The following is a 17,111-nucleotide window of genomic DNA, read 5'->3' as shown; positions in this document are numbered from 1 at the left end:
GCCACACACACGCACTGCTGGTTTCACTGCTGGTTTCACTAGCTTTGAGCAAAAAAAAAAAGCCCAGGCCTCCTAGGTAGATGTTCTTGTTGGAAACGATCAAAACCCCACCGAAATGCTGATGCCTCAACCACCCCTGCACCCCCTCTCTAACCCAACATGGTAAAGGCAAGCCTGCAGCACAGAAGACATCAGCAGCATTTCTATATCCCCCCCCCCTCCTCTCTCTCTTTCTGTGTCTCTCTGTGTCTCTCTCTCTGTCTCTTGGTCTTGCAATGCATCCTCCGTGATGATTGACTCTCCAGAGTAAAGGGAAGCTGAATCCATGGCTCACATTTCTAGCCCTTTGTGGAGCACAAGAGATTCTTTGTTCAGTAAGTTTTGCCTCAGAGCCTCTGCTGCCTGAAGGCAGCGGACAAGATTGAATATTTTTCAGCACCATTTCAGGCTTAATTCAGCGAGCATCATGTTTCAGAATTCTGCTGCTGTCGAGCGCCTCAGTGGTCACTCTGTTTCTAATATGAGCGAGTGTCAGGACGTAGTCCTAGAAATAATTATTTTGTCAATTAATTTTATTCATTAAGCGGGGATCAATAGAGGAAGATGATGGATAGTGTTCTGCAGGTTGTTTTCATCACACAAAACTGCTCTTAGAGAAAGATAAGAATAATAAGCCATACGATTGGAGTCAAGGTAATTCCAGTCACAACTTTGTGCATACAATATATAAACAACATAATACTAATTACAGCATAACTTCCATTAAAAATGTACTGGTTTCTCTTTATAGAAAATATGCATTTCTATGTTGTTAGTAGAAAAGGGGGAGAGACTTGTTTTGATTTAAAGTGTATTAGCAGATTTTATTCTGGGAATTTGAAAGATAAAGAGGGGACTGAAGGCAAAGTTAGAGTGTTTGACACAGAAACGTCACATTAAGAACTGCTGCCAGGAGGTCGTCATCACAGAAACAATTATTTTCTCATTTCTATATGAGGACTATCTTGTGTTTAAAATGTAATTTGTATGTTCTACATTTTATGTGTCGCAGTTGTCTCACAAGCGTTTTTATCACTGACATTCTAAAAGACAACACAGCGTTGAAATAATAATTATAAAACCATTTATGTACACATGGTGATTGACCACTATTTGATTTGAGCCCAATTCCATTTAGACAAGGTGCCAAGATAGCGTTTGTATATCCCAGTGTAATTTTCATTGTTTCATTTCGTAATTATTTTTATACAGAAGTGGGGGGACATTATGTTTTCAAATGTTCACAAAACTAAAAGGAAGATGAGAAAGAAACATATCTGTAGACTGCATATAATTCAGCATGGTTCATTATGATGCATAGACAAAACATGAGCATGGAATATTCATTCCTCCAATACCCAAAGCAGACTGAAAATCACACCATAGAAGAAGACATACAGTCACTTTAGCCATGACAGTAGGGATGCTTTGAGTGGCCTGGTTAGGTTTGTCAAACGATACAATACATCACATTTAGTGCATCCGGAAATTACATTTATTTTCTGTGCTTTGTGACTTTTTAGTAGAAGCCTGGATGTGTATAACTTGTTTACTCTTTCATTGATTTCCACCATTTGGGTTTTTGCAGTGGAATAGAAATGTTGACAGGATTGGAGCCTGTTCTTATCACTGTCATTAGCAAAGACATGATAATCAACCCAAACAAAATGAGTGGGATGAAAATTGTTTTTCAAACCACATTACTCAGAAAAGCTCCTGATTGCTCTTTTGCAGATTCTGTTGATGACTGTCCCAGTAACTGCTTTGGAAACGGTGACTGTGTTGCTGGAACATGCCGCTGCTTTTTAGGATTCAAAGGACCTGACTGTGGGCGAGGTGAGTCACTCCCTCAGTCATAATGTCTTTATTGATCTTCATCATTCATACGTAACGTTTTAAGGTGCCGACCAAATTGTATTCATGCGTGACCGGAACAAAGCAATTTTAATCTTTCAATTACATTTTTATTATACTTCAGATCTTTCTTATTAAATTAGGCAGTTCCACTCCAGATGATTAATTTACCTCTATATCTTCTAATGGCGTATTGTGTTACATATAAAAGAACTCTTGAATAACTGTATAGGGAATAAAGCTTCAGGCAATGATGCAATGATGTTTTCTCTCCTCACGTTTATATACTCCCTCTGTTATCCATGTGTTCATCCAATTCAGCACCATATTTAATACTTAAGCACGATTCATACTGGACGAGTATTACATGGGAACGTCACGTGATTTAGAAATAACCCCCAACCTGTGTTTCATGCAGGAGGAACGGAATACATAAAACAGTGTTTTTTTGTAATTATGATACAAAAGAAGGTAACTGTATCTCCCTACATTTACAGAAAATATAGACCTAATGGGATTACAGATACATTTAGAAAAAAATGTGATTAATAGTAGATTAAAATGTTAAAAAATTAAAATTATATTTTTGTGGAATCACTAATACTGTCACGATTCAAAATATAGACAAGAAACAAGAAATGTTTTCCAGTTCACTATCAGGGCCTCGAGATCAAAGAGGTTCTTTTGGCTGTAAATACAGACAATATGTTGTCTTTAAAGCTGAAAAAGGAAAGAACTTAACCATGCAGTGCAGCGTATGCCTTCTACCACTGAAAATACTGTCAAATTTAAGGAAACATTTACAGGTAAGCTCCAGACTGGAATACGTTTATGGCAGTGTAATTGAAGTGCGAGTGTGCAGTGTGATGAATAGCATGTACTTAGAGTACATTTGATTTAAATGTGCATAATCACTATTATCACGCATGAATAAGGAAGGAATAGCTGGGGAAATGTGAGGGTGGGACAATTCCCACTCAAATAATTACTAACAACAACAGAAATTAATATCACAGAAATTGAAATTGCATGGAAGCATAAATAGATCCTCTGAATTAGTCATTGAATCCTTTTGTATACTTTGTGTTTGTAATATTGTCAAATATTTGACATATTTCTTTCTCATGCCACAGCCAGATAAAAGTATCTAACCACGTCTTAAAATGCATCAGAATACAGGAAATGATTTGTTGTAAAAAAATGTTGGGGGGGGGGGGGGGGGGGGAGGACACCAGACCCCCATTAAATTGTCCCACAGTTTGTTTGTGTCCGACTCCCATGAATATATACCTAAACTCTTTAGATGCATGTTTGGTTCTGAGGTAATCCAAAAGTAACAAAGTAATCATGTTACAATACTTACTGAATACATTTTTTAACAGGTAATCAGTAATTGTATCAGAATTCATTTTTTAAGTAACCCTCCCAACCCTGGTTTAAAAAAAAAAATCGTATGCATTATTGACTACCAGTATTGTGTTTGCCGAAATATGGAAGGCAATTTGCGCTGGAATTTTAATTTTCAAATGACAGACATGGCCGATTCGCACAGGATTAACATCACAGACATCCTCCTACAAATGATTAGAGGTGCCCGGGTAATACTACTCCCCTGCCAATAGAGCTTTATTCACCTCTTTTTATTTTCAACAGACATCCAACTACCCTTGTGTAGATGTAAGATATTTGTTAGAATCCGGTCACATCTACACTGGATGCCGACGTATTGAAAGCTGTATTGTGTGCTGCATCTGGTACACTGGAAAGGAAAGCTTTTAACATTTTGGTCAGAAGCTCATTGTCAGATCGAGGCTTTAGCACACACTCACTATTCTTTGAAGCTATGGTTGGAGGGGTCCTTTCAAATGGATGTATGCTGTCTGCTCTTTTCAAAGCCGCCTGTCCAGTCCTATGCAGTGGGAATGGTCAATACCTTAAAGGTCGCTGCATGTGTCACAGCGGCTGGAAGGGCTCCGAGTGTGACGTTCCCACCAACCAGTGCATCGACGTCACATGCAGTAGTCACGGGACCTGTATCGTGGGAACTTGTATCTGCAACCCAGGCTACAAAGGGGAGAACTGTGAAGAAGGTGATTGTTTTGGTTTTGATAAGTCATGGTAATGTATCCTAAACGTATAAAGTCCTACTTTGGCTATTGAAAGCACCATCTCAGCTTGTTAGTGCTTGACATTTTAATAGAATACTCATAATGGGAACAGCTATTAAGTTAGTATGGCTTATTTAACAGTCTTTCTAGTACTGTAGTAAAGACAGGACATCCTTTATGAAGATCGTTATAGCCGTAACACTTCACAATATGCATCCTAGCTGACTCTTTCTGTATTAATCATGGCTATAAGGCATTACATTAATCGAAATAGTTCATTTATTGCCTGAAATTCAGACAAAAACTCGGATGTTAATCCATTAAGAGCTCCACATTCACAATGCTGGATAAGGCTTGACCAGATAAGATTGAAGCAGCCATTGTGTTTGTCAGCTCTTGAAGGCTCTCATTTCAAGATGAAAAATGGACCCTGGGAGTTTGATAAATGGGGGTTTGTGACATCCATAGGCTCCCATTCTATTTTGGTTGGAGAGTTAGCCATAAGGAGTGGAGGGGGGAATGCGGACAAGGGCCCTTTAACATTTTTACCTTTCTTCCGTGCGACCTTCAGCCACAGTGATTAATTGCCAGGAGAGAGTTTCTTGTCAGTTAGCCTCTGATCTTTGTGCCTTGTGCCCAAACCATCTGCCAAGAGGCGAGAGATCCTGTTTGTCTTACTATGACGGCCTTTATATCCATTTATGTCACAGTAAAGGGGAGCTGCCATGGCACGGCCTGCTGCTCTCAGTCACCAGACATTGCTCCTGCTTGGGTCCCGTTTGCCATCTGTGTGTACAATGCAGATATTGTCTTGTAGACGGAGAGTTTTTTTATTTTTATTGTATGCTCCCACCAATCTTGTGCCTTACAATGTGAGCATTCACTTAACACGATGTCAAGGGAAGGAATGCTACAGGTATTAATTTGTTATTTGCAAACTAAGCGAACTGATAGTTCAAAAAACAAAGTGAAATGCAGCAGAGGGAAGCAAGTACAAGGCTTCCTCACCAATAGTGATCTTCAGATAGACTGCAAACTATAACCGAGCATGCCTAGGAAGTCTAACTGTTGCCTCAGGCTTTTCCTTACTTAACCCAGTTTTCTCCTTTAGATTCTGATAATGTTGGTTTCAGTATTTGCAACTTTGAATTGCTAATTCTTATGGCTTTCATTTGAGAGGAACATGTTCCTATTAAGGCACATTCCCTCTTTGGAAGACATTTTCATTATAAGATGCAGGGACCCTGCCAGCAGGAGTGTGGGCAGGACCTGTAGTTTGGTACCATAAGCATTAGTACCATTTAATTAGCTTGACTATAAATCTTGTCCCCGGTGTTGGAGGAAGTGGGCCTCCCTGCATTGTTTTCTGTGTGTTCCCTCTGTACATTCATTGTACTTGCGCTAAGCCAGTTGCAGCCGAGCCGCTGCCCACGGCAGTTGTCATTCTGCTCGGGCTCAAATAGAGACGCCAGCTTGCATCTGAAAGAGGGAAACAGCAGGTGACTGGTGTGTCTGACACGTCTCTTTGGAACCCTTTTAGTGGACTGCCTAGACCCAACATGCTCTGGCCGAGGGGTATGCGTCCAGGGAGAGTGCCACTGCTTCGTGGGGTGGGGCGGGCCAGGATGTGAGAGCCCCCGGGCCTCCTGCATGGACCAGTGCTCTGGACACGGAGCTTTCCTGGCAGACACCGGAACCTGCAGCTGTGATCCCAACTGGACGGGCCATGACTGCTCTACAGGTGAGTGCTTCCCTCAGATGAGTGTAAACATTGGCTGGATTCCTTTTCACAGATCAGTGTTGATTTAGCTCTGATTACCAAGCAGAACAATCGTTGTTGTTTCCAGTATTTAGGTCATCGTATTTTACTTATTAATGTAGCAGCTTCTCAAAGATGGATTTTCACTGTGTGTTTTGAGAAGCCAATTAAATAAAATATTATACAAAAAAAAAAAAAAATTTTGAATTGAGCAAGTAAAATAATGCATAACATCATTTTTTCATTTGTAGTTATACACTTTAGTTATGTAATCTCTGTCAATAATCAATCCTGGCCTGAATGATTTTAACAAATAAATTGAACAATGCACATGTAATTTAGTGGGCAGTCTTGAGATAAAATCCAGTCCTTTTTGTCTGAGACCAAGAAAATAAAAGTGAAAAGACCTTCAAAAAGGGGACAACACTGTTATGTAGTATAATTTATTTTCCTTCAATAGTTGCATTTTTATTGTAATACCTCAGCAACAACATTTAATAACCTTGGCATCTCTGGTAAAATACTTGCTTTTCTGTTGTCAGTATTACTTTGATAATTGCTAGGCTCCTCACAGAAGTAAACAGTTCTGATTATGCTGAAGAAAATGTCTCAGACACGAAAGTCTCAATTATTCACATCAATGATCAGTCGGAGGTCCACAGCTAGCAATCAAATTCCGGTTGATTTTCCTCTAAATGTATTTTTCTTCCGAATGGTTTCATTCTCCGTGTCCTCATGGTTAGCTGGCAGCCAGAGAAAAGAGTCAAACACACATGGAGGGGTATTGTCAGTGGCATGATCTAATTCAAGTTAATGCTCTTTCTTGAGTTCTGGCTTTCTCCACGTTGGCACAAGGCTCACAGCTGATGAGAGCGTTTTCTGCTCCGGAGGATTGTTCCCATTGTGTTCATTTTGTCCATGGGGAATGTTCTCTATTGGTAGTCGAGAATAGGCTGAGCATAAGATACAGTTTTACAGCTGGAATAAACCTTCTTCAGGCTGTAAGGATAAAAAAAAAAAAAAAAAAGTCCTGCACAATTTAGGTTCAGCTCTGACAGCCACCTGCCTGCTCACATGTACCAAAGAAATATTTTACTGAAAAAACCCAGTGAACTCAGTGGTAAATTGTTAAAGAGCTGTCAAATGTCGGTATCCAGCATCACTTACCTGCAGGGTTGGCAGATACGACAGTTCCAGATTATTTTTTGTTTTCTTTTTACTGCAGCCAGCTGAAGAATTTCACACTTTGCCACAAATAAATGTTATTATGAGACTGTATTTGTTTTTTTTTTAGGATTATTCTCAGATTGGCATATAAGAATCAGTTCATCAGTTTTTTTTTATAATGGCTGATACAGTTGCAGCCTTGAGCTGCTTTCATTTAGACAACATCATTTGTATTCTCAGAAAATATTTCTGAAATGAGAGCTCTATGAATGCCTTTATAGCCGAAGCAGACGCGATGACCTATTAGATAATCTCAGGGATTTTGAGAGAAATGAGCAGAAATGAGTTTGCCTTGCAGTGAAATAGCTCTGTAAATGCTGGTGAGTTGGCTCTTTATCCACCTTTATCCTGTTCATTGTGGAGCTTTATATGGTCTCAAACAACACAAGCTTGGTGGTAGGTTAGTGTAGCTAGCAGCCTATAACCTTGTCTGGAGGAAGAAAAAAGATGGAAAGCTTTCAATATATCTTTCAAGATTCTGTAATCCCCCCCTCCCCAATACTTTTAAATCACAAACTCATTTTTTTCATGTGGCTTTGGAACAATACAAACTGGGTGTGCACGGTTGGTAGTAATGTTGTTACAAGCCATAAAACAATGCCTGAGGTTTTATGTCCTTTAATATGTGTGTTTTTATGCCATTTTTGCCATTCTCCCACCCAGAGGAAAGTTTGTTTACACGGTCCTTCAGTGCAAATGGTAACGGCCATCTAGGGGATAGGGGTATTTCTCACTGTGGACTCCTCTGGCCACGGATAATGAGGGTTTGCCTGCAGGCTGTAATTGCATCTTTATCACCTTAAAGGTTTCTCCTTTGTTCCAAGTGACCAGTTGTCTCACAGTCAGTTTGAGACTGTTTTTTTTTCCTCACCAGGATGTGTGCTAAGCAACCTGAGACACGAAGGATTATGCAAACGAGATCGGTGAAGATGTTTAGAATCACCTCCGATTTAACTGTTAATAGTGTCTTAAGAACATAGTTCCACAATAAATACTTATTAGAAAATGCACCTCAGTAACTGGATCCTATTCTGATATTCTATGTATGCATTTGTTTTTTGTTTTCGTTGTGTGTAATCAGTCCTGATTAAAATGTTCCTGTCCTCCAGTACCCCAAACTCAAAAGTCAGATGTACAATTAGCAATTGCATTGTTTAACAAGTGCTCAGCTGTAATAAGCAGAGTGATTTTTAAAAAATACGCTGTTTATGTAATTTATGGTTTGTGGTTGAAAAAACACTAAAGCCTAATCTGTAGCAAAAATAACAAAAAACACTGTAAAAGCATTAACTAACCTCATTAAAAGAGTTTTCCTCCAGTTAGGTCCCCTGTGATCATATTTGAATTGGCTAATAAAACAGGAATACATGACTTTTGTTCCTCGCTGGCCATACTCCTAAACCTCATTTTTAACACAACAGTTAATAAAGAGGTGAACATTTCAATGAGATTCATAATAAATATGTCAGTGTTTAATTTCTTTGAGCTTTGGTCTTGTCATCCTCTCCCTCGAGTCCATGAGACGTGGGTAATGTCCCTGGCTCTATCGCAGCCTGTCAGGGAGGTCTTTCAGCTGCCACACAAAAGCACCAGCCAAGCTTTACTGTGGCTCTGGCTCTCAGTCTCCTTTATCCCATCAACGTACTTCTTCCCCTGCTACGCTGCCCTTAGGTAGAATAAAAACACCATATTGACATCTTATGCCTTGAAACATGCCTTGAATGTGCCTTGAATAATTCAGTGGAGCCTCACTCGTTCCTGTAGCCCATAGTGATGTGGCAAAGCTTTGAACTCAGCATCTACAACAAAGGAAATATAGCATTTTTTTTTACAGTTTAATCAAAATGGTAGTGCTAATATTTTGCCAGACCTACAAGGGGGGCCAGAGGTTTATATATTTTTTTACTTTACCCCATTTGTGTTGGAAAGAGGTGAACTTACAAAGAGGACAAGAGGCAAGGAAACGCATAATTCTGCTAAGGCCGCCACAATCCATGTCTTCTCTTTATAATGGACTTATTAGATTTGTATTGTCAAAAAGGATTGCCCTTATGAGGTGCAGGAATTTCTTTTCAGCTGCCATCAGACAAGGTAGTGGAGCGTGGCCGCCTTTCCTTGACAATAACCCCTGAATTTGTCTTTTCTTCACCCCTGTTGCCTTGTCCCGTCACCGCCTTGTCTTCCCTTTCCATCCCACGTTCACCCCCCCTTCCTTCCTTTCTGTCTGTCATCCCCCACTCTCCTTTTTTGTCTTTTTCTATGTCCGTGTCTCCCACAGAGATTTGTGCAGCGGACTGTGGTGGCCATGGCATTTGTGTGTCGGGCACCTGCCGCTGTGACGACGGCTGGATGGGCACAGGGTGTGACCAGAGGGCGTGTCACCCTCGCTGCAATGAACATGGAACTTGCAGGGACGGCAAATGTGAATGCAGTCCGGGGTGGAACGGAGAACACTGCACTATCGGTAGGACGGGAAGAGGTGTTGGTGTGTGTGGGGGAATATGTGTGTGTGTGTTTAGGAGGGGTTGGGGGGCCAACAAAGGCGCAGGCTATGTGTCTTTCTGCTTGTGTATGAAGCGCTGGGTGTGAGGGGAAGGGTCCAGTTGGAGAAGAGAGGAAAAGCATGCTTAATTGAATTTGTGCAACTCGGTAAAGCATGAACAGGTTTACTCAAGGATCTGAGGCTTGCCTTCATGCATTTTAATGTGGGAATGTGCTAAGGTGTCCTTTCATTTTACCCATCCTTTTGTTCATCTCTTCCTTTTCTCCCTTTCCATTTACTATTAATTTCAAATGCTGACATGTGAGACAACCACCACTTTAGCTCTGTGCTTATACTGCTCTGCTGTAAACACTTGCAGAAGTTAAGTTTTCAAGACCTTGTCTGAATGTCGAGACCTGTCGAAAAACGTTGGCTCACTTCAACCTAAAAACATGTTTTGACTGAGTTTTCATTGTGTTGCCAGAGAGTGAAGTCGTTAAGCATTCTGCGTTCTGTCTTGGATTTCAGAATCCTTTCGTAGAGAATGCCAGCCGTGGTTCAAGGGTTGCTAATGTTGGCATTTTTTTTTTTGTTAAAAATCCTTGACAAAGAGAATAGTTATGAGGTCCAAGGATTCAACTGAACTTTGCAAAGTATACACCATGATTTTTGTTGAAAATGTACTTCGCTATTTTGTAGTTCCTGAAAAGGTGACATGCCTCGTTGTGCATATTAGCTTATCACAAAGAACTAGTGACTGCATTAAAATGTATATACTAGAAACAGGCTGTTTCTCATAAGTAAGCTTAGTTGACCTCTCTTGGTGACCTCACTCCTCTGTTTGAAAAGCCCACTGCCAAAACTGATGGCATTGAGATTTTTTGAGCTGTTGCAATGGATGTTCTGAAGTTTGACAGTTTCATTGCTAAAGTGTGACTTGAGCTCTTAAGACGAGTGTGTTAATGTACAAAGCTGCATGATATTTGATGTTAGGGCTGCTGAAGCTCCTCTAAACTTCAGAGGAGACCATCCAGAGGACATGTGATGTTTGCTTGGCCTGCAACTTTACCATTCATTCCCTGTGTAGCATCAATTCTCTTCTCTTCTGTATTTTTTTTCTATTTCCTTTAAGTTTTATTTTATGAGTGGAAACAAGTATTGTACAATTTTAAGATATTGGTACTTTAGTGTTTCCAATACATTTATTTTTTATACTCCACTATATCTCCAAATATAAATAATAAATACTATTTCAGAGGGATCTATTTTGTAGTCCACATTTCTGTGAATGTTCTAGTTGGCAGATACTAACTTAGCATACACAATATGTGGGAATTATATCAAATCTGATCTATTCGCCTCGGTTAAACGAGCCAGTCGTTGACAGTTATCACCTGACATTGGTAGCTCTCTCATTATCACTCTGTGATCCTACCGCTCAAGCATCACAGAAGAAGTTGGAAAACAATTGCCATCTATTCCCCCTCTGTAACAGCATTTCAGTGAACAGAAATGTGTTACTCCCACACACAGAAGTCATGAGGGAGATGGCACAAAAGTTGCAAATGCTAGTCTTATAGGTGAAAGCTTTATTCCATATTCAAATAGATAAAGAAAAAAATGTCTCACATTATTCTTATGTATATCTTGAGGCAGAGCTGCTTGAGTACAGAGCCTTGACTCAGTCTGTGAATGTTTTATATGCTGGCCTTACATTATTGATGGGCCTTTTATAAGTGCCATATTGAGATCCCCACTCCCTCGACAAGAATATTCCTCAGTGTCATCCATTAAGAAGCCAAAGATCTCAATTTAAATCAATTTTCCTTATTGAGAGTTCTACATTGGCCCCGAGCCCCATGCTGTGCAGCACATGAGGTCCAATTTTGCCCCGCCATTCCCAGAGCCTCTGGTGACCTCATCGTCTATAGAGGTGTTTCAAGATTAAAAGCATTTTTGTGGAACATCCTGACCTCCTGTACTATATTGCTTGAGAGATTTAAGGGTGGTAATATGTGCATCAATCACGTTGCTTTTGAAATACTCCCCTGAGATATTCTGCCCATCCCGGCAGTTGATAAATGGGGACAGATTGAAATGTTCTTTTTTGAACATATCACTTTTTTTACTCTCACTCTTTCTTTCTTTCTCTCTCGTTTGATTTCTCTGTGTTCCACAACCCCCATCTTTTTTCAGTCTCCATCCCTCTCCCTCTGTGTTGGATCGTATTTGTTGTGTTGCTTGTAGTGCATGATTTTGCTTCATGACTGCACTCTTCCTTTTTTTTTTTAAGTTGCCTTTTGTAATGTAAACTAACACCTTGCCTTGCTGTCTTGTCATGGAAGTGGCACTGTTCAAACCTCCCTTATATGTCCTGTCTTTTATCTCCCAAGCTCACTATCTGGATAAGGTAGTGAAAGGTATGACATTCCTCCTTCCTTCTATTTTGCCCTCCTTCCATTGTAACTCCAGCCAGCATTAACAAATCATGCACACACACCATGCTCTTCCCCTACATTGACATATGCAAACACTCTTCTTGCCCCAAACAACTCATTCTAAAGATCTCCACCTCCCATCAACTTTTTTACCACATTGTCACATGGTTATCTTCACTTAGCACTTTCGCACCTGATGAGTCAAGTGGTGCTGCAGTCTATACGTGTTGAATATTTGGTTGGTGTGCGGCCTTGCTTTTCTCAATAGGGGGCGTTGGGAAGGGGGCTTCATAACCTGTGCCATGCATTATGGATGAGTGTGCAGCTGTGAGCAGGGCCTGATAGGTGCTGAGGCCGCATCCTCTCTAATTAAAAGAGTTCATGCTCTGGTTGGTGCAGGGCAAGCAGGGGGTGGAGGCTATGCAGCAACCCTGCCTTTCTGCCTCCAGCACCCTCCCTCACTCTCACTGTGTCCTTGGTAATGGACCACCTGGCATGAGAGTAGCTGCCAGAGGAGTCCTTCGAACACTTGCTGCCTCACGTTTGGAGCTGTTTCAGGCAGGCTCGGGCAGGGCTCAGCAGGGGCTCCTCTCTGAAAGGGCTGCCAATTAAGTTGAACCGGTGCCAACAGAGAGCGGATCTTTATTTATCCTTGTAATAAACATTCAGGGCTTACTAATCATCTGTCTCCACTGGTCTAACCAGAGTTGTTTTGTCCATTTGCTCAATAAAAGGACCGCTAATGTCCGAACATGTCTCAGAGGCAAGACACTCTCTAATGTCGTTAGCCTTCAACTGTGAGTCTCACTCGTTGGAGAAGCAAGAAGAAAATTGAGGCAGGATGAGTTATTTTTCTTGCCATTTTAATGCACCACAATTTATCCACATTGTTATTGTTGTTCACCTTCTTTTAAACAAAGGAGCCTTTCTGAGTCCAGCAAAAACACATGCTCTATAGCATGTTCAAGTGTTAATGAAAGGCTGCAATTGCAGGGTGCAATGTTTCATGATTCATTCTTGGACAAGGACATTCAACATGGCCAGAAGCCATATTATATTTTAATGTTGAATATCTATAATAATAAAATATTTGCATCGCTACTTTCTTTAATAGAAGAACAGAACGGAATCACAGAGAGTTCAGGGATAGTTGTTCCAATACATTTAAATTAAATTAAGGATTTTTAAATCCTCATTTATAAGGCATAAATGTGCTGTAATATGTATAAATGTGTATTGTTCATTGATCCATGGCTGCATTATGACTCATGTCATGATACTCCCCTGCTCTGGATTGCAACAACTAAAATGCAACGGATGCATTCCTCAGCTAACAATGTGAACTACATCACCCATCTATTCTTGGTACTGCTTCTACCTTTTGGCTCCCTAAATACGTATCTCTATTTCCTTCTCATCACTGGTTCTTCCGTCATCTGATGTTTCTCCCTTCAATACATCGTCTCTCATTCGACGCATCTGTCTCTCTTCCTTTCTTGCTCTTTCATTCTCCCACTCCTATTCTCCCCGCGTGATGTAAGAGTGTTGAGACAGCCACCCCAGTCTCTTTGGTTGATAAAATGGGTCAGCTTAACATTCTCTCCATCAAGGCAGCTTGCAATTGATATCTTGAGATGTTACCCTCTGCCTTAGCGATGGGATACGAATTACAAGGTAGCAGATAAATGCCAACAGCCCTAGAATGGGTGAGATAATCCTCTGATCTGTGCCCTTGTGAAGACCTATCCAAAGAACCAGGGGGGTGTTTCACCTGTCGGTCTTCTCCAGCCTGCTGTTAGCTCCCCTGGGGTCACATGCCCGGGAACACAAGCAAAGTCCTCCCTTGCATAACACTACTGAGCTCAGCCTTATATACCTATTATTATTTTTTTTGCATTCTGCTTCACTTAATGGCAGAACACACACTCCCCCTGAAGGGATAATGTTATTGATTGCTATGTCTGGAGACAACTTATCGAAAAAGAGAGCAAATTATATGATATAGAGGAGAGCTTTTTTTTCCACTAACTAATGCTGTTTTGTTGCAGCTCATTCCTTTTTTGCAGACGACAGTAGCAATAATACTATGATCATAATGATGGCTAGATTGGACATAAAAACTGATATGTGCCAGCATATACGCCACTGCTCTCATTATCCAGCTGTAGTAGCATAGATGCAGGAATACAGGGGACCAATCTACTGTAGTAATGAGTGAATATTGATTTAGAAGATCCTTCTTATCTGATTTTACTGCTATGGGATATTAGAAGCCTCACAAAAGGTGTATTGAATTAATCAACTTCAGCGAAGAGTCATTATAGCCACCTTCACCCATTCAAAAACGTAACATGACCTTCGTTAGAGACATATTTGCAATAAACCATTGTCATCAGCAAGCCCACATTGTTTTATTATTGGTGTTTGTTCACAAACAATATACCGTTTTTATCTTTTAGAATTAAACTCGCTTTATTTGATGTTCTGTGCCGACCTCTGTCTTTGTCCCCCTTTTTTTTTTTTTTTAAACACAGAGGGCTGTCCTGGTTTGTGCAATGGGAATGGTAGGTGCACTCTGGGTAACAATGGCTGGTACTGTGTGTGCCAGCTGGGCTGGAGGGGAACTGGCTGTGACACCTCTATGGAAACTGCCTGCAGTGATGTCAAGGACAACGATGCAGGTAAAATCACAAACAACACACACACGCATTGTGACACTGGCCATGCGTCAACAAGGACACTTAACTGGACATGATTTGACTATTGAATGGACCAGTTTTCTGCTTGAGGACATACTGTACCTGCTTTATGCTGTCCACATGTGGTTGTACTCATATGCAGGTGAAGATGAGGAATAGCTTCCAGCCAGTCACCTGGACAACACTCCGTTTTTTTATTAAAAAGCAGAGTAGCTGTCCTGAGGCCCCGAGCATGCACTGGCCTCAGGAGGAAGTCCCTGCTCTGCCCTCTAACTAGCCCCAAGCAGAGCCAGGCACACACACAGAGCCAGCCAGGGGGCTGCAGCACTCTTGAGGCCAAGTGGAAGACGTGACTTCCTTTCTTCCAGACCTCATACCCCCCCCCCCCCCCCCCCCAAAAAAAAATAAAACATACGCACACATCACTGTGCAGGGGCTACTGGCAAAGAAGGGGTGCTGCTGGGGATTTGACTGACTCCTGACAGCAAGGTTTATTTTTATCACCCATCTGGCCAGATAGGCCCCTGAAAGCAAAGGGTAGGGAGTCCAATGACCCACTTTAGTCAAGTAAAGTGCATTGCATAGCAGCTCTTTCTGTCTGGTATGATTTCATCAAAATTACAAATAGGGAACCAAAGCAATTCTAGATGTGCCTAAATGTTCTCCACAATGAGATAACATGGCTCCAATCATGTCATAAAACAAGTCCCAGTGACTCAAATATAGACACTTAGTTTCTTGCCGTGTGTGTGTCCCGGCTGTTGTTTAATTAGAGTGTGTGTGTGAAATGTTTGACCTTGTCAGATGGCCTAGTGGACTGCATGGATCCAGACTGCTGTCTGCAGGCTACCTGTCACACCACCTCTCTGTGTGTTGGCTCCCCGGACCCCCTGGACATCATCCAGGAGACACAGATGTCCTCTGCACAGAGCAACCTGCAGACTTTCTATGACCGGGTGTACTTCCTGGTGGGCAAGGAGAGCACCCACGTCATCCCTGGAGCCAACCCCTTCGATGGCAAGTGAGTGACTTGTGCATTACTCTCAGCAGACACCACATCTTTAACCAAAACTGCTCCTCTTCTGGAAATCAACATTTAACTGAATTTATTTGTATCCGTATTTATCAGCATTTTTATCCATTTAATTTGAATTTATCTGTCTCTTGTGTGAGCGAGCTCATTCAGTTAAATTAAATCTTAAGTCAAACCTGGATTTAACGCTGGAGTACAGAAGCTTTGTCTCCCCCTTTGGCAGTGAGAGGTATTACGCAAACACAGTTGACGCTGCTTATGACGTGTGCCTACAGGTGATTTGCTGCATCTTCCCCACCCACAGATTTTTTTTTTTTATTGTCCTCGACATCAATGGCTTTAAAAAAAAAAAAAAATCCTTCCTCTGAATGCAGTTTATTTTCTTGCCATAGCTTCTGCCATATTCCCAGCTGCTACTCCATCACTATGGTCTTTCCCCACCTCCCTGCCCCCTTTAGCTCTGGCTGGTTGATGTAAAAAAAAACATCACCAGCACAGGAGAGTCACCATAGACACCACAACTCTGATATGCTGCAACGTGCAGAGAGCTTTCCCCGCTGGAGAATGGCTTAATCATCCCCGTGTGAACTTGTTTGACAAGGACTTGAATGTGGCACACATTCATGTATATGTACAAGTCCCCTAGTCACTCTAGCTTTATGTTTCCCATTTGAATTCAGTTATTCAGGATACTTGACTTGATTGTGTACGCAGTTGTTTATGCTCATTTCCATTGGATTAAACAGCGATCTAGTCTGGATTTGCATTAAAGCTAACATCGGTGTTTTTAGTAATGACATTCCTGGTGCCAGCACCGTAAACCATTTACATTATTTAACCCAGACCTAAATGTCTACGCAAGAGGAGAGGAGGCAGCTATAGGCTGCGGAGGCTGGAATGGACAGGGACTGGATGCGTGCATAACTTGAAGGATGATGGACAGATGATGATGGACAAACATAGAATGTGGCAAAAAGGAAGCAGCCTTTCCTTGCATGAAAGGCATCTCATATTCATGTATTGTGATTACTTGTACTGTAATCCATCTGAGGCCCACTCAGAGGCAGGGCCCATGACACCCCAGCCATGGAATCTGAGGCACTTTCATATCAGGCAGGATGGCTGTCAAATTCCCATAAGATTCCCCTGCCTCTCCTTTCCTTTGTCTCCTTCTCTTTTCATCTTTAATCGCTTGTGAGGCTGTGTCACCTTATTTGCATCCCACTTGCTTATGGATCTCTCTCATCTTGGCTTTTTATACTCCTGTGAAACAAACAGACAACAGTCAAAACAAAATAAATTGACAATAAATTATGTTGAGAATATTAACATGTTTTTGTCTCTGATAAAATTATACAATTTTAAGAATGGTGTCAAAAACAAGCAGACAAATCAAACAAACTTCACAGGATGGAGTTGTTATATGAGACTTCTTTTTTTGTAAGTGCTGGAAGAGTGTTGTAGTTTCAGAC

At 41.2% G+C, this 17,111-nt stretch overlaps 1 protein-coding gene across 11 annotated transcripts in view; it reads left to right on the top strand.

Annotated features, from left to right (window-relative positions):
- Nucleotides 1-17,111, top strand: part of tenm4 (teneurin transmembrane protein 4) — a 141,773-nt gene that overhangs the window by 78,625 nt on the left and 46,037 nt on the right. For 8 of the 11 annotated variants that reach the window (XM_084019515.1, XM_084019516.1, XM_084019512.1 and 5 more), the window contains 7 exons: nt 1,774-1,875; nt 3,789-3,983; nt 5,542-5,742; nt 9,266-9,451; nt 11,863-11,889; nt 14,442-14,588; nt 15,411-15,627. In XM_084019515.1, the coding sequence (XP_083875641.1) occupies nt 1,774-1,875; nt 3,789-3,983; nt 5,542-5,742; nt 9,266-9,451; nt 11,863-11,889; nt 14,442-14,588; nt 15,411-15,627 (1,075 nt within the window). The remainder of the gene's footprint in view (nt 1-1,773; nt 1,876-3,788; nt 3,984-5,541; nt 5,743-9,265; nt 9,452-11,862; nt 11,890-14,441; nt 14,589-15,410; nt 15,628-17,111) is intronic. The other 3 variants (XM_084019517.1, XM_084019514.1, XM_084019513.1) reach the window with 1 other exon arrangement.

Source organism: Eutrigla gurnardus (assembly GCF_963514095.1).
Source record: "Eutrigla gurnardus genome assembly, chromosome: 10".
NCBI lineage: Eukaryota > Metazoa > Chordata > Actinopteri > Perciformes > Triglidae > Eutrigla > Eutrigla gurnardus.
This window is presented reverse-complemented; position numbering and strand designations above follow the sequence as displayed.